The sequence below is a fragment of the Hylobates moloch genome, unplaced genomic scaffold (assembly GCF_009828535.3).
Source record: "Hylobates moloch isolate HMO894 unplaced genomic scaffold, HMol_V3 SCAFFOLD_11, whole genome shotgun sequence".
Taxonomy (NCBI): Eukaryota; Metazoa; Chordata; class Mammalia; order Primates; family Hylobatidae; genus Hylobates; species Hylobates moloch.
Window position 1 is genome coordinate 72,844,261 of NW_026652286.1, and position 19,084 is coordinate 72,863,344.

The 19,084-nt window shown below is 35.6% G+C and overlaps 1 protein-coding gene across 1 annotated transcript in view; it reads left to right on the top strand.

Annotated features, from left to right (window-relative positions):
* Window positions 1–19,084, top strand: part of CNTN5 (contactin 5) — a 1,349,686-nt gene that overhangs the window by 1,166,666 nt on the left and 163,936 nt on the right. The window contains exons 14-15 of the mRNA XM_032167221.2: window positions 15,105–15,232; window positions 17,439–17,614. Coding sequence (XP_032023112.1) covers window positions 15,105–15,232; window positions 17,439–17,614 — 304 coding nt within the window. The remainder of the gene's footprint in view (window positions 1–15,104; window positions 15,233–17,438; window positions 17,615–19,084) is intronic.

Here is a 19,084-nt window from a genome sequence, read left to right on the forward strand (position 1 = left end):
AGAAAAATCTAAAAATTACTTTTATAATTAACTTTATAGTTGAAAGGATTAATAACTTTTTTTTTTTCTTGAGACAGAGCCTCACCCTTGCCCAGGCTGGAGTGCAGTGGCTCTATCTTGGCTCACTGCAACCTCTGCCCTTCCGGTTCCAAGTGATTATCCTGCCTCAGCCTCCCGACTTGCTGGGATTATAGGCACCTGCCACCATGCCCGGCTAATTTTTGTACTTTTAGCAGAGACAGGGTTTTACCATGTTGGCTAGGCTGGTCACGAACTCCTGACCTCAAGTAATCCACCCACCTCTGCCTCCCAAAGTCCTGAGATTACACGCATGAGCCACTGAGCCAGCCTAACATTTTTATCATATTCTTATGATGGTAACACTTTTATATGACAATGGAAGAATTAGGTTGTAGTTGGCTGATTGTTATTACCTTACATTGTATTATTTTCAACACTGCAGTTATTATTTTATTGTTCAAGCCAATAGTTATTTTTTCAGGTCTCAAATTTTTATGTTGTCCCTTAAAAATGCTGAAACTATAGTGCTTAATGGATAAAACAACCTGTCTCTTGTCTATTAAGGAAAAATGTAACAAATGCTATGATGAAGCCCTGAGGAAGCAAAAATGAAGGCAGGAAAAATTCTCTGTAAAGTGGATTAAGGATCAGTTCAGGCAGATATATTTGAGCAGTGATAAATAGTTAGGAATCTGACCACTGAAAAGCATGTGGTCTTACATAACTAGAATAATAGTCTCCAAATAGAGGTCTGAGCAATTCAGAGAGTGAGCAAGAGATCCATGAAGGGAATGGAAGATGGAAGGGAGAAAATGATATACTTGCTTTTAATTCTAATTCTAATTTATAATTACTGTTTGTTTTACTATACATTTGGTATATGAGTATATTTCATATAGTGTGTGTTTGTGTGTATAAAATGCACATGTAATTTCTCAATAAAGCATATATTGAGAATGCATTACAAGACAGTTCCGAGATCTGCCCAGCACAGAGCAGGAAATAATTGAGGTTATGACTATTTGGTGAAGATCTTCAGCTGTTCTACTGAAGAGTATGTTATCTTGTAGGCATGGGGGAGCCATGAAATGTTTAGGCAAAGAGTGATCAGATTTGTAGTTTTAGAAATTAAATCCTGAGATAATGTGCAATTTGAAGGAAAAGAGCAAAGACTAGAGTTCAGAAAAGTAATTAAGAAAAATTCAATAGGCTTATCCATGGGTCATTTTACCTATTCCCCCCCCAAGCCAGGATAAAGATAAGGCTAACTAATTTTGAACCTCCAGGTGAGATGTCAGCTCCTCTGAGATGCCTTCCCTAACTGTGCTTACAGCCCTCCTGCTATGTATTTCAAGTAGCTCCTTGTATTTCCCCCTTTCCAGAATTGATTACACTACATAGTAATTGCCTGTTTACTTGTCTAACTCTTCCTTTCACACTGTGGTACCTGAGGGTAGGAAGCGGGTCATATTCAGAATCTCATCCCAGAAGCCATCTACAGTACCTGGAATTTAGAAACTACTCAATATGTAGTTTCTATAGTAGCAGTTGATGAATCTGACTGAAATACTTCACTCTTCTTCCACTTCCAGCCATTCAGTGAACTAATTCCCATTAGTTCCCATTTTCAAGTCTGTGTTTAGATACCACTTTCACCCGAAAGGTGTGTCTCCATTTAGCACTTATCTCCTTTAATTAAAATTGCATGTATAATTGTCTTTCCTTTTAAAAAGATGGCTATTTCATCTACCAAAACAAGGAGCAGAGGTATACGTAGAGTTTTAAGTTCTGTTCAGTGTTAAATTAAATATATTCATGCTCTTTTGGGGATATTGTTGGAAGTCCTGTGGTGTGAAGGAGATGGCCTACATAGTCAACCCAGATGATGTCATATACTCTCAGCCTCTGTGTAGCCACTGTTTTTCTGATCCAAGTTCTCTCTGTCTTCTGACCTGGTTTATAGCCACATCCCCACTCTGTACTCAGCATAAAAAAACCTGCAAGGGTTCTCATTTCAAAGGAGCGAACTGTATGTCCTGTCCAGAGAAAATAAGTAGAGGCAAGAGCAAAGAGTACCATTATTTATGGTGGTTTTCAGGATCTATCTGTTCTCTGGATCATGAACCCTTTATCAATGCACTGTAGCAAAACCCTCAGCTCCACTCCCTCTTCTACCATAAGGAGAATAGCAGCTCTTTTCTTGTGCTGTTCGTTAGTAGCTACTGACAGTACAGCTGCCATCATGCCTCTCCAAATGTTATTAACTCGTTTTCCTGAAAGCAAAACACTATTCTGGTCTGTTTTATTTCTTTTCTATCTTATAAACATACCATGCTCACTTTTGAATTTTCCTCCTTTGCTCATTTGTTCCCTTTTCTCTTAAAATCTTTGTCTCCTTCCTCCTTCCTGTTCATTCTTTAAAATCTGTATCTAATCTTGTCCACTTGTAACTGGACTCCTCCAGCTTGTATTGGTCTTTCCTTCTGAGCTACACTAGAATTATAGTTTGATACATAATTTTAATATTCTGTAATTCTCATGTGAACAATTAAATTGTTAGGACTTTATGGACAAAGATTGTACCTTAAAACTTCATTCATCTCTTCTGCCATTATGGCATAGCACAGGATATACACTAAGCATTAATGCTGTTCACCAGACAGTTGCGGTTTTTCTTCCACACACATAGTAAGATTGTGTTTCCTTGCTGTTCTGAGGTCACGTGAGACTATTTGCCTTCCCAGTGAAGTGTGAATAGAAGTGTTGTGTGCCGCTTTTATGTGGCAAATTTAAAAGTCACTGTTTGATTTGGGATATTCTATTTTTTTCTTTTTTTTGAGACGGAGTCTCGCTGTCACCCAGGCTGGAGTGCAATGGCGCGATCTCGGCTCACTGCAGGCTCCGCCCCCCGGGGTTCATGCCATTCTCCTGCCTCAGCCTCCCGAGTAGCTGGGAATACAGGCGCCCGCCACCACGCCCGGCTAATTTTTTTTTTATATTTTTAGTAGAGACGGGGTTTCACTGTGTTAGCCAGGATGGTCTCGATCTCCTGACCTCATGATCCGCCTGCCTCGGCCTCCCAAAGTGCTGGGATTACAGGCGTGAGCCACTGTGCCCGGCCTATTCTATTTTTTTCTCTCTTGGTCACTGGAGAGGTGTCAGCATGGATGCTTAAACGAAGGTGACATATTGAAGAACTATCCAGCTGACCTCCAATGGGTGGCATCCCAAAGATTCAACATCACTTGCTGAAGGTGCTGGGAGAGCTACCTGTTTAGTGCATAGCATGTTTTTACATTTTTATGGGTACATCACAGGCATATACCCATATGGGGTACATGACCTGTTTTGATACAGGAATACAATGTGTAATCATCACATCAGGGCAAGCACTCATCATTCCTTTGTGTTATGAACATTCCAATTGTACTACCTCAGTTATTCTAAAATATACAACAAATTATTGTCAACTGTAGTTATCCTGTTGTGCTCTTAAATACTAGATTTTATTCACTGTATCTAACTATATTTTTGTACCCATTAACCATCTTCATCTCCACCATCACCCCCTACTCCCAAGCTGCCACAGCCTCTGGTAACTATCATTCTATTCTCTAGCTTCATGAGTTCAACTGCTTTAATTTTTAACCTGTAGCATTTGTATCATGAGCATCAGATGTTGGGCTAGTTTAGGACATAAGCAATCAGAGATAACAGAGAAAACTTCTATGGAATAAATGTGAAACTTCTCTACTTCTGACATAAGCATAACCATTAGGTTGAACCAAGTGAAATTGACATTTTTATGGGATAAAAATAGCCAAATAATGAAAATTTTCTATAGTTCAACCAAATAGAAATAAAACCAGGAGGAAAAATATGAAAAACCTGTGAGAAGAAACGTGACACCCTTGAATTAGCTATTGAGTCATACAGTGTCTGATAATAATGAAATCTACATTTACCTGATTATACCTGAGAGGTGATGATATACTAGAATTCACTTGTTACTAGATTATAACCATATTGGACTAAAAATAATTTATCCATTGCTAAGCCAGAACTAATGAATCAAATTTGTATTTACATAAATAATAAAGGAAATTTATATTTTAAAATTACATTCCCCAGCTTAAAAATATTTTTGAACTCATTTAAGAAGTAGATAATCGGAATAGTCCTATGTCTCTCTTAAATATTTAATTTGTAGCTTAAATCTTTCCCACAAAGAAAACTTTAGGCCTAGAAGTCTCTACTGGAGAATTCTACCAAACATTTAACGCAAAATTAATGCTAACTCTACAAAAACTCTTCCAGAGATTTGAGGTGGAGCAGATACTTCCCAACTCATTATACAAGGACAACATTATGCTTAAACCCAAACTAGACAAAAACATTAAAAGAAAACACAATTATAGGAAATATCTCATGAGAACCAAGAGGCAAAATTGTTAGTAAAACTATCTTGACAAAGAAGAACAAAGTGAAATGAATTATTTTTCCCGATATTAAGGATTATTATATGACTACAGTAATCAAGACTGTGTAATGCTGGTGCAGGAATAGACACATAGGTTAACAGAACAAAACAGATAACAAAAATAAACCCACATAAATATGCTCAACTGATTTTTGACAAAAGCAAAAAAGTAATTCAATGGAAAAAGGAAAGCCTTTTGGAAAATGGTGCTAGAGTGATTTAATATCCTGAGGCAAAAACAAAGACAAACAACAACAACAAACCTCTCAACTTGTCTTACATCTCCACAAAAATTACCTCAAAATGAATCAGAGACTTAAATGTCAATGTAATATTGTAAAAATTTTAAAAATATACACAAGGAAAGCATAATGAACTAAGGATAAACAAAGAAGTGGCAGATATGATTCCAAAAGTATGATCTATAAAAGGAAATTTGATAGATTGGTACTTATCAAAATTAAGAACTGTTGCTCTGTGAAAGCTCAAGTAAAAAGGATAAAAGGTCAGGCTACAGACTGGCAGAAAATGCTTTCAAATCACGTATCCAACAAAGAACTGGTATCTAGAATATATAAAGTACTCTTAACACTTATCAGGAAAGTAAAAATAAATAATCCAATTAGAAAATGAGCAGAAGATATGAAGAGACAGAAAAAGATTTTCAACATCATTACAATCAGAAAACAAAACAAAACAACTAAAACATCACCCACTGCTAACTGGTGATGATGTGTACAAAGTGGATCATTCGTACATTGCTGGTATGAATGTTAAATGATACAGCCACCTTGAAAAACATTTTGGCTGTTTCTTATGAAACTACATGTGCAATTTCCGTATGATCCATATTATACTCTTGGGCATTTATCCCAGAGAAATTAAAACTTGTGTTCACATAAATATCTGTACGTTAATGCTTGTAGCAATTTTGTTTGTAATTATAAAAAAGTAGAACCTGTCCAGATGTTGTTCAATAGCTGAATGGTTAAGCAAACTATGGTACATCCATACCATGGATCACTACTTAGCAATAAAAGGAAATAAACTTCTGATACATGCAACAATTTGGATGAGCCTCAAGGAAGGAAATTAAACTGATTGAAAAAACCAATCCCCAAAAGTTACATACTGTTAGATTCCACTAATCTAAGATTTTTTTGAAATGGAAAAATAATATTATAAATGGAGAGAAATTAGCAGTTTCCAGGAATTAGGAAGCGAATGGTGGGGTGAGTACGTGGGATGAAGATGAGTGTGGTTATAAAAAGGAAATAAAGAATCGTTGGGTTAGAAATGTTCAATATTTTGATTGTGGTGGTAGATAAACAAACCCAAAGTGGTGACAAATACTGTAGAAAACTTCAAATGCACACATACACAAATGAACTGGAAAAATCTAAGATGAATGAGTATAAAAATATCAATATTCTAGTTGTGATATTATAGTATAATTTTGTAAAATATTATTGGAGAATACTGAGGAAAGCAAGAAGGAATCTGTTTTATTACTTAAAACTGCATGTGACCTTACAATTACCTCCAAAATGTTCATTTATTAAATAAATACTTTACGAAAGCACCAAAAATATAGATATAAACCTTTAAAAAGATGTCTAAGACCTATAGACCAATAACTATAAGACATTGCTTAGAGAAACTGAAGACCTAAATAAATGGAGATATGTCTTCTTCATGAGTTATATGACTCACTGAAGTTCCAGTCAAAATCTCAGCATGCTTTTTAGAAATTGACAAGCTAATCCTTAAATTCATTTGGAAATGCAAAAGACACAGAACAGCCAAAACAATTTGAAAAGGAAGAGTAAAGTAAAAGGACTTAACCTATGCAACTTCAAGAGAGGTCATTATGCTATAGTATTCAAAATGGTGTGAGTTTGTCATAAAGACAGATAAATCAATGCAGCAGAACAGAGAATCAAGAATTTGACCTACATATGTATGCCAATTGATTTTTAACAGTGATGTAAAGTCTGTGGGAAAATACAATGTTTTAGTTTGGACTGCTGTAACAAATTACTGCAGCCTAATTGCTTACATATTTATTTCTCATAGTTCCGGAGGCTGTGAAGTCCAGGATCAGGATGCTAAGATGGTTAGTTTGTACTGAAGGCCCTCTTTTTGGTTTGAAGATGGCTATTTTCCTTCTGTGTCCTCACTTGTCAGAGAGCAGAGAGAGAGAGAAAACAATCTCTATCATGTCTCTTCTTATAAGGGCACTAATCTTTATGACCTTATTACCATCCAAAGACTCCATCTCTAAACATCATCACATTGGCAATTAGAGGCTCATCATATGAATTTGAGGGAGACACAAACATCCAGATCATAGAAGTTCATCATTTCAAAATCAAAGTATGATGCAACTGAATAACCATTTACAAAATAAATAAATAGTAAGATTCTACTTCATACCACAAACAAAAAGTGACTCAAAGTGTATCACAGACATAAACATCAAATTTAAAACTATAACATTTCTAGGAAAAGAAAAACAGAAATCTCTATGACCTTAGGTTAGGTAAAGATTTCTGAATAAAACAAAAGCACAATGCATAAAATAAAATCAATAAATTAAACTTCAACATGGGGAACTTCTGTTTTTGGAAAAACATTGAGAAATGCCACAGACTGGTAGAAAATAGTTGCATGTTTCATACCTAAAAAATGAGTTATTTATACACTGTAAAAAACTCTAAATCTTGAAATCTAATGAATAAATTGATTAAAAAAGGGTAAATATTTGAAAAATTAGCTCACCAAAGACAATATGCAGATGGAAAATGAACATATGAAAAATTGCTCAAGATCATTAGGGAAATGCAACTTAAAGCCACAATGGATTCTACTACCTACTCGTTATGATAGCTAACATAAAATAGACTGACCATATGAAGTGCTGCAAGAGCTCTCATACACTGCTGGTAGGAATGTAAAGTGGTACAACCACTTGGAAAGATATTATGTCAGCTTCTTAAAAAGGCAAACGTAAGCATAAAGAAGTTGATCTAGTCATTGCAATCTTAAATATTTACCCAAAAGAAATGAAAGCATATATCCGTAGAAGACTTGTGCACAAATGTTCATGGTATCTTTATTTTTTATAGCCCTAAGCTGACAGCAACCCAAACATCCATCAACAGGTAAATGGATAAACAAATTATGGTATATACACACAATGGAATACTACTCACCAATAAAAGGAAGTGAATTATTGATAATTGGAGCCCCAGGGCTGAATCTCAATTTAATTATGCCAAGTGAAATAAACTAGAGTAAAAGTATATAATGTATTATTCTGTTTATATAAAATTCTAGAAAAATGCAAATTAACTTATAGTGACGGGAAACAGATCAGTAGTTGCCTAGGACAACGGTGGGGTTAGAAGGGGCTGGGGGAATGCAAGAGAACACAGGGATGCTTCTGAGGGTGATGCGTATGTTTATCATCTTCACTATGGTAATGGTTTCATGACTACATCCGTACAGGAAAACTTTTCAAAGCATACACTTTAAACATGTGTGTTATTATATGCCTATAATAACTCAAAAAAGTTGTTAAAAAATTTTAGTAGCTTCCCATTGCCCTTAAAATTAAGAACAAATGATTTTCACAGGATACTATGTTCTACAGGGTCTCCCCCTTGCACACCTCTCCAGTCTTATCTTTTGCCCCTCCCTGACCATCTCTCTGTTGCCATCATGATTGGCCATTTCTTCAAGGTTTTCTTGTCCTTCTGACCTCAGGATCTTTGCAAATGCAATTCCCCCTGCTTTCCCACACCGAAGGATAAGCTCAAATCAATCGCCCTTCAGTTCTCAGCTCAAATATTACTCCCTGAGAAAAGACTTAACTACTTCCGTAAATAGCTGAGGTTTATGTGTTATTTATTTCCTGGCACTCTCTACTATTTCCTTTTTAACATTCATCACATATTTCACTTATACTTTGAGTAAAATTTAATGTATATCACACGCCACTACAGTACATTTACATATATTATCTAGTCAATACTTTTAAAGAACTAGTTAGATATTATGACAGTTTTACATTTAGGAAGGAGATTAAGAAACTTTGCTTAAGATCACACATACAGTAGTCAGTGTCAGTAATTTGAACACAGCCCTATCCTGCTTTAAAACATAGGGTCTTAATTAATGATTAATTAATGATTCTATGATATAATGTCCACCCTAATATGATACCAAAAAGAACTCTAATCTGGTGAAAGAGGATGTATGCCAAGGAATGCAAGTGGCTTCCAGAAGCTGAAAGCAGCGCCCAGCTGACAGACAGCAAGGGAACAGGGACACATACAAGACAAATTCTGCCAACAGGAATGAACTTGGAAGCAGCTTCCTCTCCTGAGCATCCAGAGAGGAGCCCAGCCTGGTGAACACCTTTTGAGACTGTAAGCAGAAAATCCAATTAAGCCCACTCACCCAGACTTCTAATCAAAAGAATAAATGAATGTTTAGTTCATTAGTAGCTATTGGTTATGCAGCAGTGGAAAACTATTACTTTTCTATTTTCTAAAGTGCTTACATATGATACATAGGAATCATTTACAAATTATATTTCTTATTAATAAGTTGATACAGTATGGCTCTGTATCCCCATCTAAATCTTATCTACATTGTAATCCCTATATGTTGAAGGAAGGACCCAGTGGGAAGTGATTGTATCATGGGGGTGGTTTCCCCCATGCTGGTCTCATGATTTGTAGTGAGTTCTCATGAGGACCGATGGTTTTATATGGGGCTCTTCCCACCTTGGCTCTCTCTCTCCTGCCACCATGTGAAGAAGGACATGTTTGCTTCCCTTTTCTCCATGATTATAAGTTTCTTGAGGCCTCCCCATTCATGAAGAACTGTGAGTCAATTAAACCTCTTTACTTCATAAATTACCCAGTCTCAGGTATGTCTTTATGTCAGTGTGAAAACTGATTCATACATAAGTCATGGGCTCAATCAAGTCATTTTAACTTTTGGGGTCTTTTGTTCTTTGATCTGTAAAATGAAGTTTTACTGGATAAGTTCTACTCTCTCAACTTCCTTAAGTCTAAGAATTCATTTCTAGCTTTTCGCAACTATTGTGACACACCCTGATCAGGTATCCTCCATTATCCTCTCCAGATTCATTCTCCACCCTTCAGTACTCTGCACTATGCCCCAAGAGACTGACCCCTAAGAACAACATCAGTGGGCTCCCTTGTCCCTAATAATGGGGCAGTGGAAGTGATAAAGAAGAGCGAGGTCTCGGTATTTATTTCCTGGCTTCCTACAATTACACAACACATTAAGGGGAAAAATGATTCCTAACTTCACTTGTGAATTTGTGGAAGAGGAAGGACATGCAATGGACTGAACTGTGTCCTCCCAAAATGCATATGTTGAAGCCCTAACCCTCAATTTAACTGTATTTGAGGTAGGGCTTTTAAGAAGTAATTTAAGTTAAATGTGTTCATAAGGATAGGCTCCCAATCCAATAGAACTGGTGATGTTTTAGAAGAGGAAGAGAAACCTCTCTCTCTCTGCCACACATATGCACTGAGGAAAGGCCATGTGAGCACACAGTGAGAAGGCAGCAATCTGCAAGCCAGGAAGACAGCCATTACCCGAACACAACCATTCTTGCACCTGATTTTGGACTGTCCAGTCTTCAGAATTGTGAGGAAATAAATTTCTGTTATTAAACAATGTAATCTAGAAATCAGAGATCACTAAATAATATTGCAATGGGTAAACAGATGGCACTTCCAGGCAAGCAGTCTATTTGTAAAGGTTTAAACTAAGTTGTGTAGTATCTGACAAGTAAGCCAAACATAGATATGGAGGGTCCAGGCTGGGCATGGTGGCTCACGCCTGTAATCCCAGCACTTTGGGAGGCCAAGACAGGTACATTCTTTGAGCCCAGGAGTTTGAGACCATCGTGGGCAACATGGCAAAGCCCATCTCTACAAATAAATAATGAAATACAAAAATTAGCCAGGCATGGTGGTGCATGCCTGTAGTCCTAGCTACTCAGGAGGCTGAAGTGGGAGAATCTCTTGATCCCAAGAGGTTGAGGCTGCACTGAGCCATGATTGTACCACTGCATTCCAGCCTGGGTGACAGAGCAAGACCTTTTCTCAAAAATAAATAAAAATGTAATGAAATAACAAATATAGGGGTCCAGAAAATGGCCCTGAAATCAAGATAGGCAAAATAAGTCAATAATAAATTCCTACAAGATAGATAGGGGTAATCACAATGATGTCCTACATGAACTGGGCTACTGAACAGACTAACAAAGCAGCCATTGAGTAACTAGGTGCAAGGTGAGAAGCAAGACATCTCCAGGGCTAGACAGAAACTTATGGAGAAGTCTAGAGACCAGGACATAAGTGTTACTTGATCCTGAATGCAAGAATGCTGATTTAAATTTCCAGAATCTCTCCCAGCCCCTAATAACCTTCACCTCACTTCTCCCTTCACTCCCTTTCTTCAAGTCAAAGGATGTCTCAGCAGAATTAATCCCCATATATGAAAATTCTATAATGTAGAAGCCACATGGTAATAGCAGAGGAGTGAAGACAAAGGGGCTGTATTGTAAGGAAGTATTAATTCAATATTAAATTATCTAAGTAATTATGTGTGCAATAACCAGACATTGTAATGTAAATCACATTATCTAATCTGTATTTTTGTGAAGTTAAAAAAAATAAGCTCAGCTGGTAAGCATTTGCAATTTGAATCAGTAGACAGAATTTTGGAGAAATGACACTGCCACTTAACAGAGAAAAAACATTGTGGAATGTTTTTTCCATTTGTATGTATCTTCTATTACCTCTTTCAGCAGTGTTTTATAGTTCTCCTTATAGAGATCTGTCACCTCCTTAGTTACATATAGTCCTAGGTATTTTAATTTTTTTGCAGCTATTGTAAATGGGATTATGTTCTTCATTTCACTCTTGCTTGTTATGTATAGAAATTCTATTGAGTTTTGTACATCGATTTTGTATCCTGTAACTTTAATGGAGTTGCTTATCAGTTCCAGGAGCCATTTGGCAGAGTCTTTAGGATTTTCTAGGTATAGAATCAGATTGTCAGCAAAGCTGGAAAAATCAGTATTAAAATGGCCATACTGCCCAAAACAATCTACAGATTCAACATTATTCCTATCCAGCTGCCAATTTTTTGTGTGTGTAACTAGTAAAACTTATTCTAAAATTCATATGAAACCATAAAATTGCCCAAATAACCAAAGCAATTCTAAGCAGAAAGCAGAAAGCTGGAGGCATCATATTACAGGACTTCAAACTATAGTATAAGGTTACAGTAACTAAAACAGCATGGTACTAGTACAAAGACAGACACGTAGACCAATGGAACTGAATAGAGAAAGCAGAAAGAAAGCTCCACACCTACAGTCATCTTATCAAAGTCGACAAAAATAAGTAATGAGGAAAGGACTTCTTAGTCAATAAATGGTGTTGGGATCGCTGACAAGTCATATGCAAAAGAATGAAACTGGACCCCTACCTGTCACCATATACAATAATTAACTAAAAATGGATTAAAAATGTAAATGTAACACCTCAAAGTATAAGAATCCTAAAAGAAAAATTAGGAAACATCATTCTGGACATTGGCCTTGGGACATTTGTGACTAAGTCCTCAAAAGCAATTGTAACCACAGCAAAAAAACATTGACAAATGTGACCTAATTAAACTAAAGAGCTTCTGCAGAGCAAAAGAAACTATCAATATAGTAAATAGCCTGCAGAATGGGAGAAAATATTCTCAAACTACGCACACAACAAAGGTCTAATATCCAGAATCTATGAGGAACATAAACAATTGAACAACTGAAAAACAACCCCATTAAAAGAGCAAAAGACATGAACAGACACTTCTAACAAGAAGACATACAAGAGACCAGCCAGGTGCAGTGGCTCACTCGTGTAATCCCAGCACTTTGGGAGGTCAAGGTGGGCAAATCACTTGAAGCCAGGAGTTCAAGACCAGACTGGCCAACATGACGAAACCGTATCTCTACAAAATATACAAAAATTAGCCAGGTGTAGCAGGCCACAGGGGGCGAGGAGAGACCTGAGGCAGGAGGATCCCTTGCATCCCCCGGAGGTTGAGGCTGCAGCAAGCTGTGATTGCACCACTGTACTCCAGTCTGGGTGACAGAGTGAGACTCTGTCTGAAAACAACAACAACCACAACAAAAACAGACAAGAGGCCAACAAACATACAAAAAAATGATCCACATTACTAATCATCAGAGAAATGCAAATCAAAGCCATAATGAGACACCATCTCACACCAGTCAAAATGGCTATCATTAAAAAGACAAAAACAACAGATGCTGGTGAGGCTGTGGATAAGAGGCAATGTTTACATACTGTTGGTGGGAACGTAAACTAGTTCAGCCACTATGGAAAGCAGTTTGGAGATTCCTCAAAGAACTTAAACTGCTATTCAACTCAGCAATCCCATTACTGGTTATATATCCAAAAGAAAATAAATAGTTCTACCAAAATGAAACATTCACTCATATGTTCATTGTAGCGCTATTCACAATAACGAAGAAATCGAGTCAACCTATGTGCCCATCAATGGTGGATTATATAAAGAAAATGCAGTACATATACACTATGGAATACTAGCCAGCCATAAAAATGAACGAGATCCTGTCCTTTGCAACAACATGGATGCAACTGGAGGCCATTATCCAAAGCGAATTAACACGACAACAGAAAACCAATGCCACATGTTCTCACTCTTAAGTGGGAGGTAAACAATGGGAACTCATGGATATTAAAATCGCAACAATAAAAACTGGAGACTACTAGAGGAGAGAGGGAGGAAGTGGGGCAAGAGTTGCAAAACTAACTATTGGATACTGTGCTCTACCCTGGGTGACAGATCAATCAATCTGAAACCTCAGCATCATGCAATATACCCACCCAGGTAACAAACATGCACATGTATCCCCTGGATCTAAAATAAAAGTTAAAATAATAAAATAAATGAATAAATTGAATTAAAAAAAATGTTGTGGTACTCAAAATTCTGCATCCCCAAGTGGATCAGGGGCCTAAAGTACAGGGCATTCATAAACTGTCTTTAATCGTTTATGTTAAATGTTGCCTCCTGTCAGTAAGAAAGCACTCATCTTAAATCAAAAACTGTAATACTGCCAGTGTCTGTGATACATATATTTCTTTAAAGGAAGTAAACTTTTAAGCCAAACTTCTCACCTGCTAGATTAGAATTCACTCCAGTCAGTAAAATCCACATATTTTCAAGATATTAACAATCAGCACAAATTAATGTCAACCATCTGTAATTCTTACAAAAGGATGCTTGTTTGTTTACAAAGAGTATATTCAAACTGATATCTTTATTAATGAAAATATGTAAGTATAAATTCCTAGGCAGATTTTTTCAGCAGCCCAGAATCTAATATCAATTGTTATGAAGTTCAATGCTCTAAATAACCATGAGCTCCGGTTAATTGGCAAGATTGAATACACATTTTAAAATAACAAAAAGAATGTTGACTAAACATTTAGTCATTATTTCTAAATCTTAAATAGTTTAATATTATCATACTGCCATGGAATAAACTGTCTTTCTTAGAATCAGGAGGATCCAATTTTAGGATTTTAAAGTTCACAGGGGCTACTGGTTCTTACCCAAAGCTAGTGGCATATTCACTAAAACCACAACAGCCGTTTCTGTTATGTTTCAGGTTGCCGGAGTAGATCAATGCACTGGTGAAATAATAGGTTATATTTCTGGAGCATAGAAGGGAGAAAAGGACAAAAGTACTAATTAAATTTGAAATCTGTATAATCCTGGAATAAATACATAGGAGAATATGTTAATTCCAAATGTCAGCCTCATTTTCACTGAACTTCTAAAAATTTTTAACAATGCTTTGATTTTTCACCTTCATATGAAAGTGAAGGTCCAGTTTTAACAAAGATCTTGAAAGAGCCCAAATGCAAACTTGGATATCATATTCTTATGTTTAAAAAGTGCAGTGCAAGCAGCCCAGGTATCAGGTTGCATTTTCATACTCTTGCTACTCTGGTGGCAACACAGAAGAACTGCCATAAATCATCTCTTGGCTGTATACAATTAATTTTGTGTTCTGTATTTGTCCTCCTCTATGTTTTTATGCTTTTTTTATATATATATTTGACTTTTGAGGTCATTCTTGGTTTTAGGTGAAATACCCAAGCTTAATATTAAAATATCACTGGGTGGTATTGTAGTAACAAGTTCTAATAACCAAACTCAAGGTCACCCTTTCTGCAAGTTTTAAAATTAACTGTCAAAAAATGTCAAAAGAAAAATATCTTGTAACTCTTTAACCTTTTTGAATATAAGAAGATTTAAGTAAGTTTATTATACTTCTTGAAGGGTAAAATATTTCTACTATCACTGCATATTTTCACAGTGATCCTTTATCTTATTTATTATCACCCTAGAAATGGTTTTAGACTTCATCATTGGTTTTTAACTATTTAGCTGATTGCAATAAAACAGAAAAAAAAAACTTTTTTAAAATAATTTTCAGAATAGCTATTCTTCCAGACGGGAGTCTACGGATCCTAAATGCTTCTAAATCAGATGAGGGAAAGTACGTTTGCCGAGGAGAAAACGTCTTTGGTTCCGCTGAAATTACAGCTTCGCTATCTGTAAAAGGTAAGACAACACGAGTAAATGTTTTACAAGCATAGTCTCATGGTCTTATCAGAAAGAGAATAAATATAATATAAATGCATATATGTTTGGACTTAAGTGTGTGCATGCTTCTGTTTATAAAATACATTGCAAACATAGAACTAAAACAGCCAAATTGTTACTTTCCACCATTTAGGGTACCAAAAAGGAAGGAACCTCTTATTGGCAGAAATTTTATTTTGCTTTGAATAAAATTTGTGAGAGAATGAGGCAAGCTTTCTGAAGTTTTAGTCACTGTCTCAAAATTTAAAAGCATACCAACAGTATAAAAATATTTTTCCTCTACCAAGAATAATTTTAGCATCAATCAGTAATATTACTCTATTATCAATTCAACTAGGGATTTGGGGCAGAAAGGAGCGGCAGCAGGAGGATATGATGGAGGGGTGGTATAAGACTTCGCATTAGATAAACTGGGTCCATAGCTGTTTGTTGATGTCTGTATCAATGAAATTTTTATATGCCTTTATTTTACATAAGCAATATTAATATTAGTGCTTATATGTTTCCATTCATATTCTAGTTCTAAAATGAGCTTGATTTCAAGCCTAGAACATTCTGTTGAGGCTCTATGTCATTGTTTAGTGATAGAAAATCTATCTTAGGTCGTCCCTTCAGATGTTCTTCACAATGTATCTTTAATTGTTTTCCTTGTGCATGTATCATATGGCAAACCACACTCTGGCCATAAAAATATTATTTTTTTCTGTCTTTAAAATAAAAATGTAATTAAAATAGCCAGTACTCTGATTTTTTAGAAGAGAGAACATCAAGAAAGAAAAGAACAAAATGTAAAATATACTTTCATTTATATAATGCATTACTGGACTCAGACGCAGCCTTTCAGTTCCTATTCCTTCTGTGTGCCAGTTGGTCCATTTGGTAATAAGGCAATACTAGATCCAGACACATTTTTAAAGTAACAACAAAAATGTATTTTCTTAATCATGACTTTAATTATTTACTCAGAACACTCCAATCCCCACAAAATTTAAACTACAGTATACTGCATTTATCTGTCTTCTCTGATGAGGCCAGAACTTAGAATGCCATATGGAATATTTGACTTCCAGAATGTTAGTATTTACAGTGACATTCCTGTCCCAGGGTTCCATTTTTTTCTCAGTGACTGCTTAGAAGGACATGGAACATTAAAGGACCTGATCAGTGGTTAGGAGTGGTGTTTCATCAGACTGCACTGTTGCAAACAATAGACCTAGAATAGGAAATTTAAGCCAATTGTTAATCGCTGTGTTAATTGTCTTGCGGTATCTATGACCAGGAATCTTCATCACCTCTCTGCTATATTTAAAACACATCATCTTGTAATCAGCTAATCACTAACTTAACTCTGAAATGTAAAGCTTGTATTAGGCTTTATTGGTTCAAAGTTGCTCTAAACCCAGTAAAAAATGTGTGTTTTTAAAATTTAACTGAATCATTAAGGAGTTAAACATAAACATTGTTTTCTAAAAACATTTCTACCTTTCTTTATATATGTCAATTAAGCCATCTACAGTGTTTCTACCTTTCTTTATATATGTCAATTAAGCCATCTACAATACAGCAAAGGTACAAAAACAGGTACGTTCTGCTGATTATAAAATACTTTTCTACTCCTAAAAGCTTTTTGTCAAGTGAAAAGCAAATACAAGGTAGTGTTGTTGTAGTATTATATTTTTATCTCTGTTAAGATAGTTACTTGGGGGGAGGTGCTTTCTATTGCCCTGTAGCCTCCTCTCATCTTTAACAAAGTGAACCCTCTCTGAATTCTTTCTGAAACATATAACCTTTTTATTGTAAAAATTGTTTCTTTCACTTAATGATCCTTGAAAGTGGTCAGAGAGGCTACAGCCTCTTCTTTTTTTCTAATGTTCCTCCTTCCATAATGTCAAATGCTGCTTCTAATTAGTTAGTCTCTTGTCTTTTTAAAATCCAAGTTACATTCTTTATAGGAACAGAGGCTCTTAAATCATTTGTCCCCTACAAAAGCACGGTAATATGCCCTAGCATCCAAAAGCTAATAAAGATGTAAAAAATCTGGTATATGTATCTGGAGCAACTGTATTGTATAGATTTCTTCTTTTCTCAATTATTTCATGCAAAATATAACGTATAGTAATACAACAGGTTGATTATGTTAATTAATGTATTTTTATGTCTATAGAACCTACAAGGATAGAACTTACTCCTAAAAGAACAGAATTGACAGTGGGAGAAAGCATTGTCCTTAGTTGCAAAGCAATTCACGATGCTAGTTTGGATGTCACTTTCTACTGGACTCTGAAAGGACAGCCTATTGATTTCGAGGAAGAGGGTGGACATTTTGAAAGCATCAGGGCCGTAAGTGAATACACTTTTATTCTTTTAGTAATGATAACTTTAGAAATTTTGAATCAAATGTAAGACCTTGCTTAGCTATGAAATGCTAAGAAAAAAAGGGACAAACATCAACTTGATAAAAACACTTTCTTCCATTATTTTATGTTATGTCAAACTGAAAGTAATATGTAATTATTTTAAAAACCCCAGTAAAAAATTGAGAATACCTCATTATGTAAATCTGGTTTCTTTGCCACTTTTGTTTAATATTTACACAATACTCCTCAAAAGTTATGTTGCTACATAAAGTGGCAATTGCATTATTTAAAGCATCGTTAACAGTAATTATGATAAAATAAATAAATAAAATGCCTGCCTGTCCTTCTCCTCAAGAACAGTAATTTTTGGAGTTTCTTTAATTTCTTACAAGCTATAGAGATTAAACATGCAACTCGTAGTCATAAATGCACATTAGCCTTAAGTCAGTATTCAAAGATATACTCATTTCTTTACTGCCATTTTTTTCTTAATATCTTCTTGTATATTGTGTACCTACATGACAATCAATCAACCAAATGGAGTGGGAAATCTCTTGAACCAAATCCTACAGAACCATCACAGTGCTTTAACTCTAGAGAAGTGAAAAGATGCCCCTTCCCCCCATGGACTTGTTTAAAATGTAATAGAGTAACATAATGAGAGAGGGAGGAGAAAGACAGATGGAACTGGGGTGGCAGAAAAAGAGCGACTTTGGCTGGAATCTTCCTTCTATATTGGCTAAAGAGATGGAGCCAAATACAATTTTTGCCTACAAATTGGATTTAAAATGCTGTCGCATACTTATTAGTATCAGTTGATCCATCCTGAAACACTTTGCGAAGCATTGGAAAACCATAGCTTTAGTGAGCCCAAGTATTTAAACTCATTGTCAATTGGATTTTATTTTAAAGGTTATGGGATACAAGGGGGGAAAAAAAAAAAAAGCCCTAAATCCAAAGTCAGGAATTATCTGGATCAAATCCCCGCTTAATCTCTAATCAGCTGCGTAACATAAAGCCAGTCACATGATTTGTCTGGGCATTAATTTCTGGAGAAATAAGGTGAAAAAGTTACACCAGATAATTTCTAAGGTAGCTTCTCACCTTAGAATTTGGTAAATGTATATTAGTAGAAGAGTAAAGGTGAGCTCTCTTTGTTACATTTTCCAATGTAACAAAAATTAGCCCACTTTCTTCAAAACTATTCCTTTCTTCCTGGTTTACTTTCCAATTAATAGGAGAGAGTATATAAATAAGAAACAATTGCCAACTACATTGTTCACCATCTCATTAAATGCGCTAATTTTAATTGTTAATATCCAAGTTATATGTAAAGTATTTAGATTGTGTTAAATTAAACACATTTTGCTCTGCTTTATGGTTTTCCTTCTCCCTTTACCTTGGGTTGATAATTCCTTCCTACAATATTTTTCCTACACATTTTATAACATGG